This window comes from Vombatus ursinus, unplaced genomic scaffold (genome assembly GCF_900497805.2).
Source record: "Vombatus ursinus unplaced genomic scaffold, bare-nosed wombat genome assembly UNPS02011700.1, whole genome shotgun sequence".
NCBI classification, from domain to species: Eukaryota; Metazoa; Chordata; class Mammalia; order Diprotodontia; family Vombatidae; genus Vombatus; species Vombatus ursinus.
This window is the reverse complement of record NW_020951478.1, coordinates 6,530,181-6,545,748: the sequence shown is the minus strand read 5'-3', so window position 1 is coordinate 6,545,748 and position 15,568 is coordinate 6,530,181. Positions and strand designations below refer to the sequence as shown.

At 40.0% G+C, this 15,568-nt stretch overlaps 1 protein-coding gene across 2 annotated transcripts in view; it reads left to right on the top strand.

Annotated features, from left to right (window-relative positions):
• FAM124A (family with sequence similarity 124 member A) overlaps positions 1 to 9,783 on the top strand; it is a 108,284-nt gene extending 98,501 nt beyond the window's left edge. For both annotated transcript variants that reach the window (XM_027856921.1, XM_027856920.1), the window contains one exon: positions 8,530 to 9,783. In XM_027856921.1, the coding sequence (XP_027712722.1) occupies positions 8,530 to 9,342 (813 nt within the window). In that variant the 3' untranslated portion in view covers positions 9,343 to 9,783. The remainder of the gene's footprint in view (positions 1 to 8,529) is intronic.
• Positions 9,784 to 15,568: the final 5,785 nt, after the last annotated feature.

The window sequence follows — 15,568 nt, the reverse complement described above, 5'->3', positions numbered from 1 at the left end:
GGTCCCAGAGAAGATTTGAGAAAATATCTCTTTCCCTCCACCCTTCTTGCAGAGGTGAAGGGACAGTGGCATGGAATATTGCAGATAACATCAAACTTCTTTTATATGTTGGTCAATTTTACTGAATTTTTTTTTCCTTTCTCCTTTTTTATACTTTATTATAAAGAAGAGATTTGGGGGAGGAGAAGAGGAACAGGGGGAAAATGTAGGTGATATAAAAACAAAAGATATCATTAAACTTTTTTTATATTAAAGGAATACGTGGAAAACCCAGAGGATTGGGAGAATCCTTTGGGGAGGCTTTATGAATACAATGATAACAATCACACAAGATGCAGAGGTGTAAATGAGTTCTGATTTCTGTTGGTTCAGGGGAGAGGGGTCTTCATATTGATGAGATCATGGATTTATTGAAATACTGAAATACAGAGAGGACCTTAGACGTCATCCTGTCCAACTCTGACCTAAATCACAGATCCTGTCCAATATCATCAGAATTTCATCAAGAATGATTATTTCATCAAGAGTTTGAAACTCCTCTTGATCCAATTTCCCTTTTGGAGCTTCAGACCATGAGATCCTGTGTACCCTGTCTTTGATCTGTCTGAGGTCTGCTTTCCTCACCTTTTGGGTCAATGTCAGACTGTTCTTAGAAATCCTCTCCTTATCTATCCTGACCTTGAAGATAAGCTCAGCCTCAGAAAGTTTCCCTTACCTCATTTTTTAATTTTTTTAGCCAGCCAGCTCCTCCTTGTGGGTTCCTTTTTTTCATTTCCTCTACATTCCAAATGATGAAATGATCAACCTGGCAAGTCAAGAATTTATCAGCTTTTATATGTTGCCAAAGTGCTCTGTGGAAAGATTTTGATGATGCTGTCATTACTATCTTCAAGAACAAAGGCAAAAAAGTCAACTGAAACAACCGTTATATTTTCTCATTTCTTTCCATTGCTGTCAAGACCTAGCAGAATCCTTCTGAATCATTTAAACAAAACCTCCAGCTATGAGCTACTGAAATTTAAGTGTTGTTTTTAATTATATTACAGTACTGCAGAACTTTTCTTTGCTATGGTGTGTCAGACACAGGAAAAGTATAGGAAAGAGATATCACCAAATACAATGACCTTACAAAGGCATCTGATACTATAATAGACCCAAGAGCACAACAATTTAATTCAACAAGTATTCATTCTTTTTTAGTAATTTATTTTTATTTTTCCCCAGTTACATGCAAAAATAATTTTTACCATTCATTTTTAAAACTTTGAGTTCCAAATTCTCTCCCTTCCTCCCTCCCCAATCCCCTCATTGAGAAGGCAGGCAGTTCTACATAGGTTACACATGTGTAGTCAAAGCATTCATTCTTCACCAAGCACCTACTATGTGCCAAGCATTGTGCTAATCCTGAGCATACAGAGACAAAAACAAAACCATTTCTACTTTGAAGGGCCTTGCATTTTATTGGGGGAAAACAATATATACTTAGAAAATTAAATACAGTTAGTCCACACACAGTTATTAGGCACTTACAGTGGACCAGACATATGTGCCAGGGTTATAAGGGGGTGTTTAGGAGAACTAGTACATGTGGTATAAGGGCTTGCCCAGACCTTTTCAGGGCTGCTCATCCACCTTTGATGTCCACCAGTCACCCAACTCTCACCTGAAGCTAGAGTATGCACAGCAGCCACACTTCAATAAACTGTGTCAGCAGATAAACCAGGCTGAGGGTAAACAACAGGCCTCAAACCTGTCCATGAGTTAGGAGGTGTCTACACCAAGTATGTGAAGATTTGCATTGGCAGAATGAGTGGAAGATCACAATTTGTTCCAACAGCCATGAAGGTGACTGAAGCAGGTGCTGTGGAGTTCTTAGAGCTTGGCCAGACATCGAAGATGCCAAGGTCATTCACTGCATCCTGGACCAGTGCCAGTTGTCTTGACTTTTGTCTTGCCACTGGACTTTAATGACTGGAAGAGAAAGTGAGGCTGATGGCTTTGTGCAACTCTACCTCGTTTTAATTCAATTCACACACAAGTCAAGACATCACCCACGATGTCATTGGTCCTCTTCAAAAATGAAAGACAAACAATAACAACAATGTGCCAGGCAATATATTAAGCCCTGGGGATATGAAGAAAGGCAAAAACATAGTCCTTTCCCTCAAGGGGTTTATATTCAAATGGAGAAGAAAATATGCAAGTACATAAAAGATTTATACAGTGTGTAAAGAATTTATATTCTAATGGAGGAGAAAATGTAGAAACCATCCTATATATAAGCTATATAGAGTAAATGAAGTGCAATTTTAGAGGGAAGATCACCTATGAAAAGATGGGATTTGAACTGAACCTTGAAGAAAGTCAGGGAAGCTACAAGATGGAGATGAACAAACTACAGAGTAAATAAAAATAATTTCAGAGGCAATGAAGAGCAGTAGCAATTAGGGAAATTTACCTATATGGAAAAATTGTATGGTCACCAGAAGTGAGAAGTTGAGGTTTTCTCTGCATAGACTTATCCCTCAGCTGAGTGACTATCTGCTCCAGATTTCTGATGCTGCATCTAGCCAGGGTTTGGAGTCATCTGTGACCATAAAACAGATGAAAGCAAACTGTCACGTGAAACCCAAAGGTACCACCTTGACATCATTATCGGCATGCTTATCAGGACCCACCTTCAGCTCCTTCTCCTTTCATCCTTTTCTTAACTAGCTGTAGCCAACACATCTTACATACTTGTAGACCTGGATTCATCTACACTCTAAAACCTCTTCTTACCTAGACAAGAAGTATATTCCCAGTACTTAGTGTAGTACCTGGCATATAGTAAGCTTTTTTAATAAATGCTGGATGATTGACCAGTAAATCCTGTTTAACTTCACCTGGGGAGGGGGGCATAGCATATAAAATATCTTTAAAAATTCCATAATTTTATCTCTTTACTTCTTTGTTGTTCAATTGTTTTTCAGTCATATCTGACTCTGTGATTCTATTTGGGATTTTCTTTGCAAGGATACCGGAGTGGTTTGCCATTTCCTTTTTCAGCTCATTTTTACAGATGAGGAACTTAGGGAAACAGAGTTAAGTGACTTGCCCAGGGTCATTGTAAATGTCTGAGGTTGGATTTGAACTCAGAAGATGTGTCTTCCTGATTTTCAGTACAGTGCTCTATCCACTGCACCACCTAGCCACCCTTACTTCTTTAGGTGACTATCAGTAAAATTTCAGTGAGAATTGTGTGGCATGACATGGGAGAAGGGGAACAATTGGGAATAAAATCACAGAGTCTCGAGGTTGGAAGGGATATCAAATTCCATCTAGGTCAAGTCATATTGGACCAAGAATCCTCTATACCATCCCCAACAACCATAGACATGTATGGACTGTTGGGACAAGTGGACAAGGCACACCTAGTTAATACCTTATGCACCTTCTATGTCAAAAAGTGATCATTCATGCTTTGTTTGAAGGCTTTAAGTGAAGGAGAGCTCACTCCCTTCCAAAATTCAATTTTTGGACTGCTTTCATTGTTAGGATTTTGGGAGGGAGGGGTTGTTTGGTTTTTGCTTGTATTTATTTATATATTGCTTTGGTTTGGTTTTTCATCAAGCCTAAATCTTTCCTCAACTCAGTAATTTCCCCTCCTTGCTGCTAGTTCTACAGAACCAGGGGCCAAATTGGAATGAGTTTAATCTGTCTTCCACATGACAGTTCTTCAAGTACTTGAAGACCTAGTCTACTCCAGGCTAAACATAGCCCAGCTAAAAGAAAAGGTAACTGAGTAGACATGAATGCCTGTTCAGTCAGGGAGAGTATTAGACGGGATCAAAATGGCATCATGGAGGGAATACACAGAGAGCCCAGTGATTGATGGGAAGCCTCTATAAAGAACTGAAAAAGTGGCCAGATGTCCCTAGTGTGAGGGGAGAGAGGTGTTTGACTGCAGCATTAGGAAATCCCTGGAGCTGAGCAAACAGGAATTGAAGAAGCAGGGGAATGTTGTTACGGAACTGAAACTTGATTAAACATGAATAAAGATTTCAGCTGACGTGAAGTGGGGGTGAGGTTTACTTCTGTGGGTGGTCTGGACCAAGGCAGTAGCAATGAACACCGGTGAAACTTAGAAGGAAAAGAGCTTTTAAATCACAGAGAACTCAGGTGTTGTTCACTTCAGAATTGATTGTCAGGCCTCAAATCTTGCCAGTAAAGACACAAGGTGGTCTAGCAGTAAATTGATGGGAGGTGCAAGAAAGTCATATCTTGCATTCCTACACATGGCATGGCTCACTTTATAAGACAGGTGTGCTCCTAAAACCTCCTCTGTAAAATGAATTTTTATAAACAAAATAATTTCCCCATTGATTTCCACCATAATTTAGTTAATGGGTTCAGCCAGAACATCCCATCTGTCTCACATCCACGCCTAAATATGCAGACAGTTACCACTGGTTTCACTCAGGTCCTGAGGTCTGGTCTTCTTGTGTCCCTTAGGCATTATCTATACTCTTATTGAAACTATGAGAAGCAACAGTAATTTGCCATTTAAATAAACATAATCTGAAGGAGACATACATAGCGTGGCGCCCCAGTATTTCTGTTGCTGTGTGTGAAAAGCACTAGATCTCAGCCTCCCATGTTAGCTACCTTCTCAGCTCCAGCCTTAGTGCAGAAAGAGCATACCTCCCCACTTGTCCTAGTGGTCATGCTAACTCCTCTTCACAGAATTACCACCAGAGCTCCTGAAAACAGTCTCACTTTCTGTCTCCAATACACTGGAATTTTTCCTGACTGTTTCCCAACACACAAACTACCTGGGCTCACACTCTCAATATGCCGTCACTCATGCCTCCTCTGGTCTCGGGTGCAAGCTGTAGTTTTGTCTCCCTGTCAGTCACAGTACCATTCCCCGTACCTGCTCAGTCCCCCTGACTTGCCTCATTTTCTAGTGAACACATTTCGACTCCTGCCTGCAGAGGTGGCCATCTTCCACCATGGATTTTCTGACACCATTGTCAGGGATATGTCTCCTCAGTGCCTGCAAAGAAAGTCTTTTCCTGAGATTACACAAGGGCTGTGTTTGGGACAAAAACAGTCTCTTGCCTAATTGTGTAGCTGGGTGTTCTCTGATGTCTAGAGGACTAGTAGAGGTTTTCAATCCATCAGATGCCAAGAGACATTGCATAGAGATTAATAATGTGTTGTAGTAGAAATAGCTCTGGAAATGGCATTTAGGGGATTGAATTCAGTTCCTTGCTCCAACATTTATCTGTGCAATCATGAAATTTCACTTTACCTCTCAGTTTTCCCCTCTATGAAATGGGAGCAATAATACTAATATAGCAAAGGTTGTATTTGTGCCTTAACCAATGAGTCATGTCAGGGGTGGGTTTCATATCTAAAGCTCACTCCATCAATAAATCCAAGTCAGTATGAAAAGAGTCTGATAGTAAAAACACTAAAAAGATGAAAAATTACACAGGGCTCAATAAAAAATTTTTAAATGAACAAATTGTAATCACAACAAAATCAGAGGAAATAAAAAGAGCTATCAGAACCTTCTATGCAGAGTTACATGCCAACAAAACCAAGAACACAAAAGACATAGAGGAATACCTTCAAAACATAAAATATCTAAATTAACAGCCTCCAAGTAGCAATATTTAATCCAGTTTCATAAAGGAAATAGAATTAGCTGTAAAGGGACTAACAAAGGGCGTGGGGTGGGGGCCCTTGGGGGGAATGTCCTGGTCTAATGAATTTTGAGAATTGTATCAAATTTTTAAAGAAAAATTAATACCTATATCATATAAATTATTCTCAAAAATTGAGAAAGAAAGCACATCAACAAGCCCCTTTTATATGACAAATATAGTATTAATGGCAGAGAAGGAGAAAACACAGTACCAATATTATTTCTAAATATCAATTTTAAGTCACTTGATCTATGTTGGGCAGTGGTAACAAACTCAGATCTAAAGGGGGCCACTAAACCATACATGAGGTTCCTGAAGTCTGCATATTGACTTAGAAAACCACGGATCAATATTATGTGCTTTATTATATCTTCATTTATTTTGTTGAATATTTCCCAATTACGTTTTTAATCTGATTCTGGTGCTAGGGAGTATGGTAGGCCGCATATGGGTGTTTGACACCCCTGATGTCAAAATGGAACTCCTTATAATCTTAGAGAATTTCCCTAGGGCACTGAGAGGTTAATTGACTTGTTGATTAACATGGTCAAACAGCTAGTATATGTCAAAGTCAGGATTTGAACCGAGGTCTTTGTGACTCTGGTGCTGTTCTCTATCCCCTATGCCATACTAACTCTCTTTGTCAACTTCGAGACTTCCTGTCAATGTGAGCTATTACTATTAGAGGCAGTGAGATTTATTGGCACTGGACTTGGAGCCAGGAGAAGTGGGTTCTAATATCAGTTCTATTGCACATGCTAGTTGAGTGAGCCATTTCTCCTGAGTTTCACTTTCTTCTGCTGTAAAAGGGGACTGCTTGTACGTCACAGGGATGTTTTGAGGAAAGTGCTTTGTAAAGCGTTGGGTCAATGGTTAAAGAGCTATAAGGGACCGTGTAAGTTACCCAGACTGTTATTACTGCCAGTACTTCATAAATCAGGAACCAAAGCACAAAGAGAACCAGTCTCTCCAGTCCCTCTGTGAGGGTCCTTGGAGTGGCAGAGATATACAATCAGTCGATAAATAAGCATTTATGACGTACTTACTATGTGTCAGGTGTGCGAGACTCTGGGTATACAACAGGGAGAAAGCTAGGACAGGAGGGTACAAGTGGCTGCTGCATTTAAGGCAAGGCTTGTAGGTTCTAAGCAACAATGAACAGCAGGTTTCTTTTCTGAATTTCTGAAAGCAGTGAACCGAAAACAGAAGTACAGGAAATAGAACTAAAGGAGAGGCAAATGCCCAATCCCTGCAGAGAATCTGTGGCAGTTGGGATTAAGCCTGGTAGTTAATGACTCCCATAGTTTACTGGACAGTCGTGTTACCATAAAAAGTGGATGGGGTATTAAGAGAGAGAACAATCAATACCTCCTAATTGTTTGTAGGCTTCTGGGGAGAGATTCATGGAATTTTAGGTAATTTTTCTTCTTAATTGTGCTTCACTCATTCCAGGGCTTGTTTAGCTTCCTCAGTTGTAGCAAACCCTAGGATTTTATTTTAACCCTGACATGGGCTTTAAAATTGAGCAGGCTGGTTTAAGTCTGGGCCTTTCAAATTTGATCCAGCCAAAAACTACATGCATGCATTTCTGTAACCCAGGGGAATATAAGATGTTACTAGCTTTCTCCATATGTGCTGTAACACTGAGGGACAGGGAGAATGGAGTGAGGAACCGCCATTGCTTCCCTACGTCCCCTGCCTTATAGAGCTGAAAAGGACCTCAAAGGCCATCTTATCCAACCTCCTTATTTTACTCAGAAGAAGACTGAGGCCCAGCAAGTTTAAGTGACTTCTCCAAGGTCATGTAGGCAGTTTTCACCGGTCTCTATAATCTAACTCTGTTTTGCCCTCCTTCATTTCTCACTATTATTACTACTACTACTATTACTATTATTATTACTACTACTACTACTACTACTACTACTACTACTACTACTGCTACTACTACTACTACTACTACTCCTACTCCTACTCCATCATTTTCCTGGGTTCCTAGGGTCATAGATTTATAGGTGGAAAGAGCTCAATAGATCATGTTGCACACCCCTCTCGCCTTTTTTTTTTAAATGGGGCAAAGGGGTTAAGTGACTTGCCCAGGGTCACACAGCTAGTGAGTGTTATATGTCTGAGGTCAAATTTGAACTCAGGTCCTCCTGACTCCAAGTCCAGAGCTCTATCCACTGCACCACCTAGCTGCCCCTCTCCCCATTTTATATAACAAAATTGAGACCCAGAGAGGTTAAGTAATATTTACCTTAGGTCATACAGGTAGTAAGTAAGCAGAGCTAGATTTGAATATCCCCTCCTCTGACACCAAATCCATTGCTCCTTTCACTAATATTAAGATGTCTCTGGAAAGAAAGAAAATAGCTTCTTCCTTCTCTGGGAGCAGCATTCCACTCTTCTCTGGTATTTAAAGGAATTTATTGTTCAGGAAGGGCAAAATCTCTTTTTTGAAACATTTCATTTCACCATGAGTTTGGATTACCCCACATAGTTTATAAAGTAGTCTTAGTGAGGATTTGTGATGCTTGGGCTAGATTGATCTTTCCTATATAATTTGGTAGGGGTTTTTTTTTTGCTGACATAAGTACAATGTACTTAAATTATTAATATTATTGTTCATTGATATTATTAATTATTTTATTATGTTATTAATTATTAATGTTGTACATCCAAGTACAATATCCTCTTCCCATTGAGTTGTCATGGTGTTCCTTTAGGCTTTTCCAATGATTCAAGAGAATGATTTACAGCAAGTATAACTTTGCAAATGTGCCACCAGGAGACAAACAATCCCATATTAATGGAGTATTCCCTGTTTTCCCGACAGGCACACAGTTTATATAGAAAATCTTCTAAAGCCAGCAAGCTTCACTTCTACCCGGAGAAGACTCCTTCCTTCCCCCCTTCATCCAGCTTCATTCCACGGAGTCGCACACTCAGCAGCGGCCAGCAGCAGCAATTAGGCGGTCCAGCCAGTGGCCTCTACCAGCCCGACCTACCTCCCGGGAATCAGGGAGGACGGACTCAAAGAAACAGCAGTGCTCATCACCCTCCCTGGTCATTCCAGAGGAGCAAATCACTGTTTTGTCTGCCCACTGGAGGAGCTCCCCTTGCCTCTGACTCTTTGCCCTTGGTTGAACCACTGTGGGTTTTAAGCAGAGGCTCCCCAGCAGAAGAGGCATCAGAACAGAAACAGAACCCCAAGCTGTCTGTCGATGACTTAGAAGGTGCCCAGGAAACTGATGTGGACACAGGCCTAAAGCTTTCCTTCTCGGACTTGTCTGTGGTCTCGGCTTATTCAGCTCCTAGTGGGTTTTGCAATAATTTGGAAACTTTCCTCCCCCCAAGAAAATGTCACCCCCATCAGCCAAAACTGGGAGCTTCCAAAGGAAGGCCGCTATCTGCTTCAAGCAGCATGACAGCTGAGGCCCCCTGCACTTCCCTTTCCTCATTTACCGAGGGGTCGTCCGGCTCTCCCCCTTCGTCTACAGCTTCTCCCTTCGCATCCTCCTCTACACTCAAGGAGACCTCTGGCCCCCCTGCTTCCCACTCTTCAGAAATCAGGGAAACTAGTGACAACCTCCAACAACTTGCTGCAGAGTCCTCCCCGACTCATGAAATAGAAGAGTTCTACATCTGAAGTTTTCCTCACTATCACCCCATACTTGGAGTCTCAAAAATTCTCACCTACCCTTGTCCCCATTGCGCTGCTGAGTTACAAACACTGAGAGTGTTTATGTAGCAACATCTGTACTCCTCTGGAAATGAATTACTTGCCCTGTTTCTAAGAAATCTGTAGCATATGTGATATAATCATTACTTAGCAGAGAGCTGCTCTCTTTCCAGAGACAATGGAGAAACATTGACATTGTTATGCCAACAACGCATATCTTTAAGTTGCAAAATGTTGTTTTAAAAAGAGAATCAACTTACAGACATAATTTATTGTTTGCATAACTCAAACACATCTTTTTACCACCTGAAGTGGAAAAAAAATAAGCCAACCTGTGTTATTATGGTTTGGTAATTCTTACAACTATGAAGGCAAAATAATTAAAGCCAGGATACTGAAATTTGGAAAAGTGGGAGATGCTTTATTACTTTTGTAAGAAATATGCAAAATATTTCCCATACATTATAATGAATATAATTATTAATAAGAATATATAATATGATGAAATATCATATTCCAGCTGTCCTGAAAATGACCTCATTAGAGACCTACAAAAGCTCTTGTTGGTAACTAGAAGTTTTATAGGCCTCTAACAAGGTAAATATTTGCAAATCCTATTACCAGAAAACACCTAGGTAACACAAATGTAGGTGCCTACTCATTATATTGTACCTCACTGTAAGAAAACCCAACATATGGAAAAAATGAGATTTACAGATGTCAGATTGTCTACTTTTAAAAAAGAATTTCCTTTGTTAACAAAAAGGCTCACCACAGGATTCCTTGAAATCGTAAGCTGCCTTAGCACATTTAAAATGTGACTTGCTTTACAAAATTTGGATTTGCTTGTGTCTTTTCAGGACCATACCTACTATATAAAAGGGGCATGGTAGAGGTTAATCTACTGTCCTAAATTTATGGTGCTCTTTTAGATATTGATAATAGGTCACACTAAGCACTATAAGCTAGGTATATAAGATAAGCACTATTATCCCATTTTGCAGATGAAGGAACAAGGGCTCAGAGGGGTTAAGTGACAACTAGTATCTGAGGCAAGATTCAAACCCAGGTCTTCCTAACTCCAAGTCTAGTGGATCTAGTCATTATACTATGAGGTAAGTCATACCCTTTGGCAAAGAGAAAGTCTTGTGTGCATTCACATGTGTGCATATATGCATGTATGCATGTATGTGTGTATACACATATATACATATAAAACCTATCTGGACCCATACTAACCCAAAATAGTTTTCCCTCAGTTAGCCGTGAAGTTTCATCCTTCTTAAAATTTTCTTTTTTATATTTTTATTGCAATATTTTGTTTTTACATCACCTTCATTTCCAAATACATCTGCTACTCCACCCACTGAGCCATCCTTTATAAGAAAGAATTAAAAAGAGAAAAAAAAATAAGTTCACCAAAACTAATCAGACCATCGACAAAGCCTGACAGTATATTCAACATCTTCTACCCATAACTAGGTGGCACAGTGCATAGAGTGCAGAATGTGGGGTCAGAACAATCTGAGTTCAAATATTGCCTCAGACACTTACTAGCTGTGTGACACTGGAAGAGTCACTTAACCTCTACCTCAGTTTTCTCCTCTGTAAAAATGGTGATAATAATAGCATCAATCTTGCAGGGTTGTCTTGAGGATCAAATGAGAAAACACATGTAAAGCACTTTGTAAAATCTTAAAGTGCCATGGTAAATATTAGATATTATTGTTATTATGTTACCCCCCAAACACACTTCTGCATAAGAGTGAGAGTCATATTTTCTCATCTTCTTTGGGTCAAACTTCCCAATATTTTCTTTTTTAAATGTGAAAGCTAATTACAGTTCAATTACAGTAACAGAAATGAAAATTAAAAACAAGAAACTTAACACTAGCATCCACTCCACCCTCCCAACCCCCCACCCCATCCTCAACAGAAACTGTGGAGGTTTTTCACTTATAGGGTACTGTCATTCCATGCGTTCATGGAGGCTTGAATTAAGAACAGGAATCAGCCTGAACATCTCCTGCCTTTTGTCCACGCTTATTACAGCATGAAGAGTGTTTAAATCTCATCCTTTGTCCCCGTAGGGTTGTGTTTATGGCCCCGCTGAGCTCTGGCACTAGGGATGTGGCTGGGTTTGCCCCAGACACTTGTCACCTTGTCTAGGCAGGGGGGATGAATTTGGTCTTTTCAGTTCCACAAAGTCACACGAAGGTGACATTTTCTTCTCAGCCTACACTGGTATTTTGGGTGCAAACTCACTCAATACCCCCACCAGGGAAGAACAAATAATTAGATTAAAACAGCCTCCAATGTTGATATGTAATGGCTATTTTGGGTTTATGATTCCAACAAAACCATCTAAATCAGGACAAACATGATATGAAGCCAAAAGTTACTGATGACAACAGCTAACGTCATTTTATGGCTCCAGTTCCTAGAGATGCATCAGCAGCCTCCCCTCCCCCTACTTTCCTTCCACCCTATAAACTTGGCACTCAGTCAATTGCTGGTAATCACAAGTAACACATCAATGAGCAGAGAAGAACCAAACAGGCCAAAATTTAAAAAAAAAAAAAGGTAAGAATTGAAAAGCAACAAATGAATGAATGAAAAAGCATTTATCATGCGCTTACTACATGCAAAGCATGGGGATACACATATGGAGGTAAGATAGCCCCCATTCTCAAGGAGCTCATGTGAGGGAGATATAGAAGGTTTCAGCAGCAAATCGGATGAAAAAACCCATGGTCCTTAGGGTTCTGCAGCACAGCAGGTGATAATGCATCTTTAATGTCATTTCCACCGTTAAAATCACATCAGTTCCTGATGTTGAAACATTTAAGATTTTGGCTGCAAGAACTGTCCTTTCTGGTTACTGTGGTTACAGTAGCTATAAGAGGAAATTTTCAGGCCACATCTCCATGATGCCTGTGGGACCTGGGCTGGAAGAAAGACACACTACAAATTCTAGTTATTTATTTCAGTGGGTGGGGGAGGGTGCTGCTGTTCCCAAGGCTTGTGAGTTCAAATTCCTGAGCTATCTCCAACCGAGTTTAAAAAAAGATGGTAGTCGAAGGGGTGGTGGCGTTTCATCTTGTCTGGCACAGGCCACGTTGTGTCTCCCTCAGGGTGCCATGTTGCTCCAACTAGGCCAGATTGCCTGACCTGTAGGTGATGACTGGTCAGCAATTGGTGGGGATGGCTGGCCACAGGAGTTGTTTCTCCAGAGGATGGCTGGCAAGGGTGGGGGTAGGGGCGAAGGCACAATAGGTAGGTAAACACAACTCAGTAGCAAAAACCAATGGGGCACAAATGAACCGATGGCCAAGCTATCTTCCCTTCCATTTACCTGCTCAGTTTGTACCAACACGTAACATTTTTAGCATATGAGTGTGCTTTCCCACCATCTGCCACACACTGGTCCTACCCTTTACAGAACACCACCCTCTTCACATTATACCAACCTTGTGAGACCCGCAGAGTTACTTAAAGCTGAAGATCCCTGTGTATGGGGTCATAGGACTGTAAATATTGGGCTCAAAGGGACCTCAGAGGTCATCTGGTCTAATGCCCTCATTTTACAGGTAAGAAAACTGAAGACCAGGGGAGTTAATTGGCTTGTCCAATACCCCATGGGCAGCTAGTGGATAGAATGTTGGGCCTGGAGTCAGGAAGATTCATCTTCCTGAGTTCAAATCTGGCCTCAGACACTTACCTAGCTCTGTGACCCTGGGTAAGTCACTTAACCTTTTTTTGCCTCAGTTTCCTCATCTGTAAAATGAGCTGGAGAAGGAAATAGCAAACCACTCCAGTATCTTTGCCAAGAAAACCCCAACTGGGGTCACAACGAGTCAGACACAACTAAAACTACTAAACAACAACAAACAACAAAAATATCCCACAGGTAATATGTATCAGAAGTGGGATTTTAACCCAAATCCTCTGACTTCAGTCTTTTGCTGAAAAAAAAAATTCTATGGTATGTAGGTGAGGTGACTCAGAGAAAACCATTTCTTACCATAGAACCATGGAATTCCAAGAGATGAGCTAGAGCTCAAAGGTCACGTGGTCCTGTCCAAATCCAACAGAGGCCTTTAATTCTTTCTCTGTGTTTAAATGGAACTTGACTAGCCCAAGGTCACCTAGCTAGTATGAAACAGAACTTGACACTGAGTAGGATTCTTCTGACTCCCAGCCCAGAGGTCATCTAGATCTGCTTACAGACTTACCTAGGAACTTGGAACCTCCCCAGTAGCCCATTCCACTTTGAGACATCTGTAATTGTTAGGAAAATGTTCAGGGTCACACACTCTGCCAGGTGGTCCCAGCTGTGCTCTCTGGGACTGTCTTTCTCTTGAACAACCTGACCAGTTAGAATCATTAGGAAAGCCCAATGTCATATGTAGGGTCTTCACAAGAATTAATATTCTGGATGTAAATGTGGTCAGAGGTGGCAGATGTTTCATTAAAAGCACCAAAGAAATAAATACGAACAAAACACATGGATATTTTCAAGTGGAAATTGTTTTATAAGTACAAAGAATACTTGACAATTTATTATGTGTTTATTGCTTACGAAAACCATATTTTCTGATTAAGTACTGTGTAAATTCTTCTGTCTTCTTTTGAAGTTTATTATCTGAGATTTAGAGTTATGATGACAGAATACATTTTAAGAGCTATAATTTTTGACTATAACAATTGAAGCATTAAAAATTTATAGGGATAAAAATTTGGTTGTAGTAAAGGAGTACTTGGAATGGGAGTCATGCTGTGGATTAAATCCTAGGTTTAGCACCAGCTGTGTGACCTTGAGCAAGTCATTTGCCTCTTAATTTTCTTTTTTTTTCTTTTTTTAGGCAATTGGGGTTAAGTGACTTGCCCAGGGTCACACAGCTAGTAAGTGTCAATGTTTGGTCTGAGGCTGGATTTGAACTCAGGTCCTCCTGACTTTAGGGCCAGTGCTCTATCCACTGTGCCACCTAGCTGCCCCCTCTTAATTTTCCCAACTGTAAAATGAAGGGGTTGAATTAAATAATTTCTAAGGTCCCTTTCAGCTCCAGTGTCCTATGATTCTATAAACATAGGTAACATCTTTACATTTCTATTTTAGCAATAGTAAAAGCTACTATCTAGTAACTTTAATTCACTATTTAAGAGGACAAGGAAAAGAAATAACTGGAAAAAATGATTCCTAAAGTCTTTCCAGACTCTAAGAACCTATATTTCTATGCTAGTGTATTTGGCAGACTGGGAAACCTGATCTCCCTTGTGTTGCTACATTTTACTGTCTGGTCTTTTTGTTTTTCTGATAATGATAATTTGTATAGTAGTTTAGGATTTATAAAGGACTTCATATACATTATGTATTATTTGATATATTGAAAATTATTTTATGTATAAATAATATGTTTTATTATTTATATGCTTATAAATAATATATATTCTGTTATTTATATGTAAAATGTTATATTACTTATATGCATATAAATAATATCATATTATTTATATGTATATACTTTGGTATATATCAAATATATTGTATTACATATGTGTGTGTATACACACATAATGGATTTGTGTGTGTGTGTGTGTGTATTTTTAAATCTTCACAACAATCCTGAAAGATAAGTGCTATATTATTCCCATTTTAAAGATGAGAAAACTGAGGTTTAGGCGAAGTTATTTGCCCAAGGTCATACAGCTATTAAGTATCTGAAGATTTAAACTCACTTCTTCCTAACTCCAGTCCAACTCTCTATTCATTGCACCACCTAGCTGCTTTTTCCAGGGAAATTCCAGCTCAAGCTCCTGCATTGCCCTAGAAAACACAGGAAATACAGCTACCTACATATCGATTGTTCTCCAGCCCACTTACTATTGCTCCTTCCTGGTGTTAATTGTATTATTCTCATTTAAATCACCGATGATATGAATCTGAGTGACTGAAAGTGGAAAACTGCCACCCTTGTTCGCTTCTGAAAGCTTGCCCAACGCCTAGAACTAAACTGAGGTCAGTTTTGATGGTGACTATGTGAAGCATCGGGGCAGGGATGTATGTGATGTGGTGTGGTATGAAACTGTTGCCTACGACGAAGCATCTTTCAAGATAATTTCATCATCACCAATGAAACTGAGGGAGGTCACAAGGAGGCTGAGTCTAGGAGTGGAGAATTATAGCCAGTTG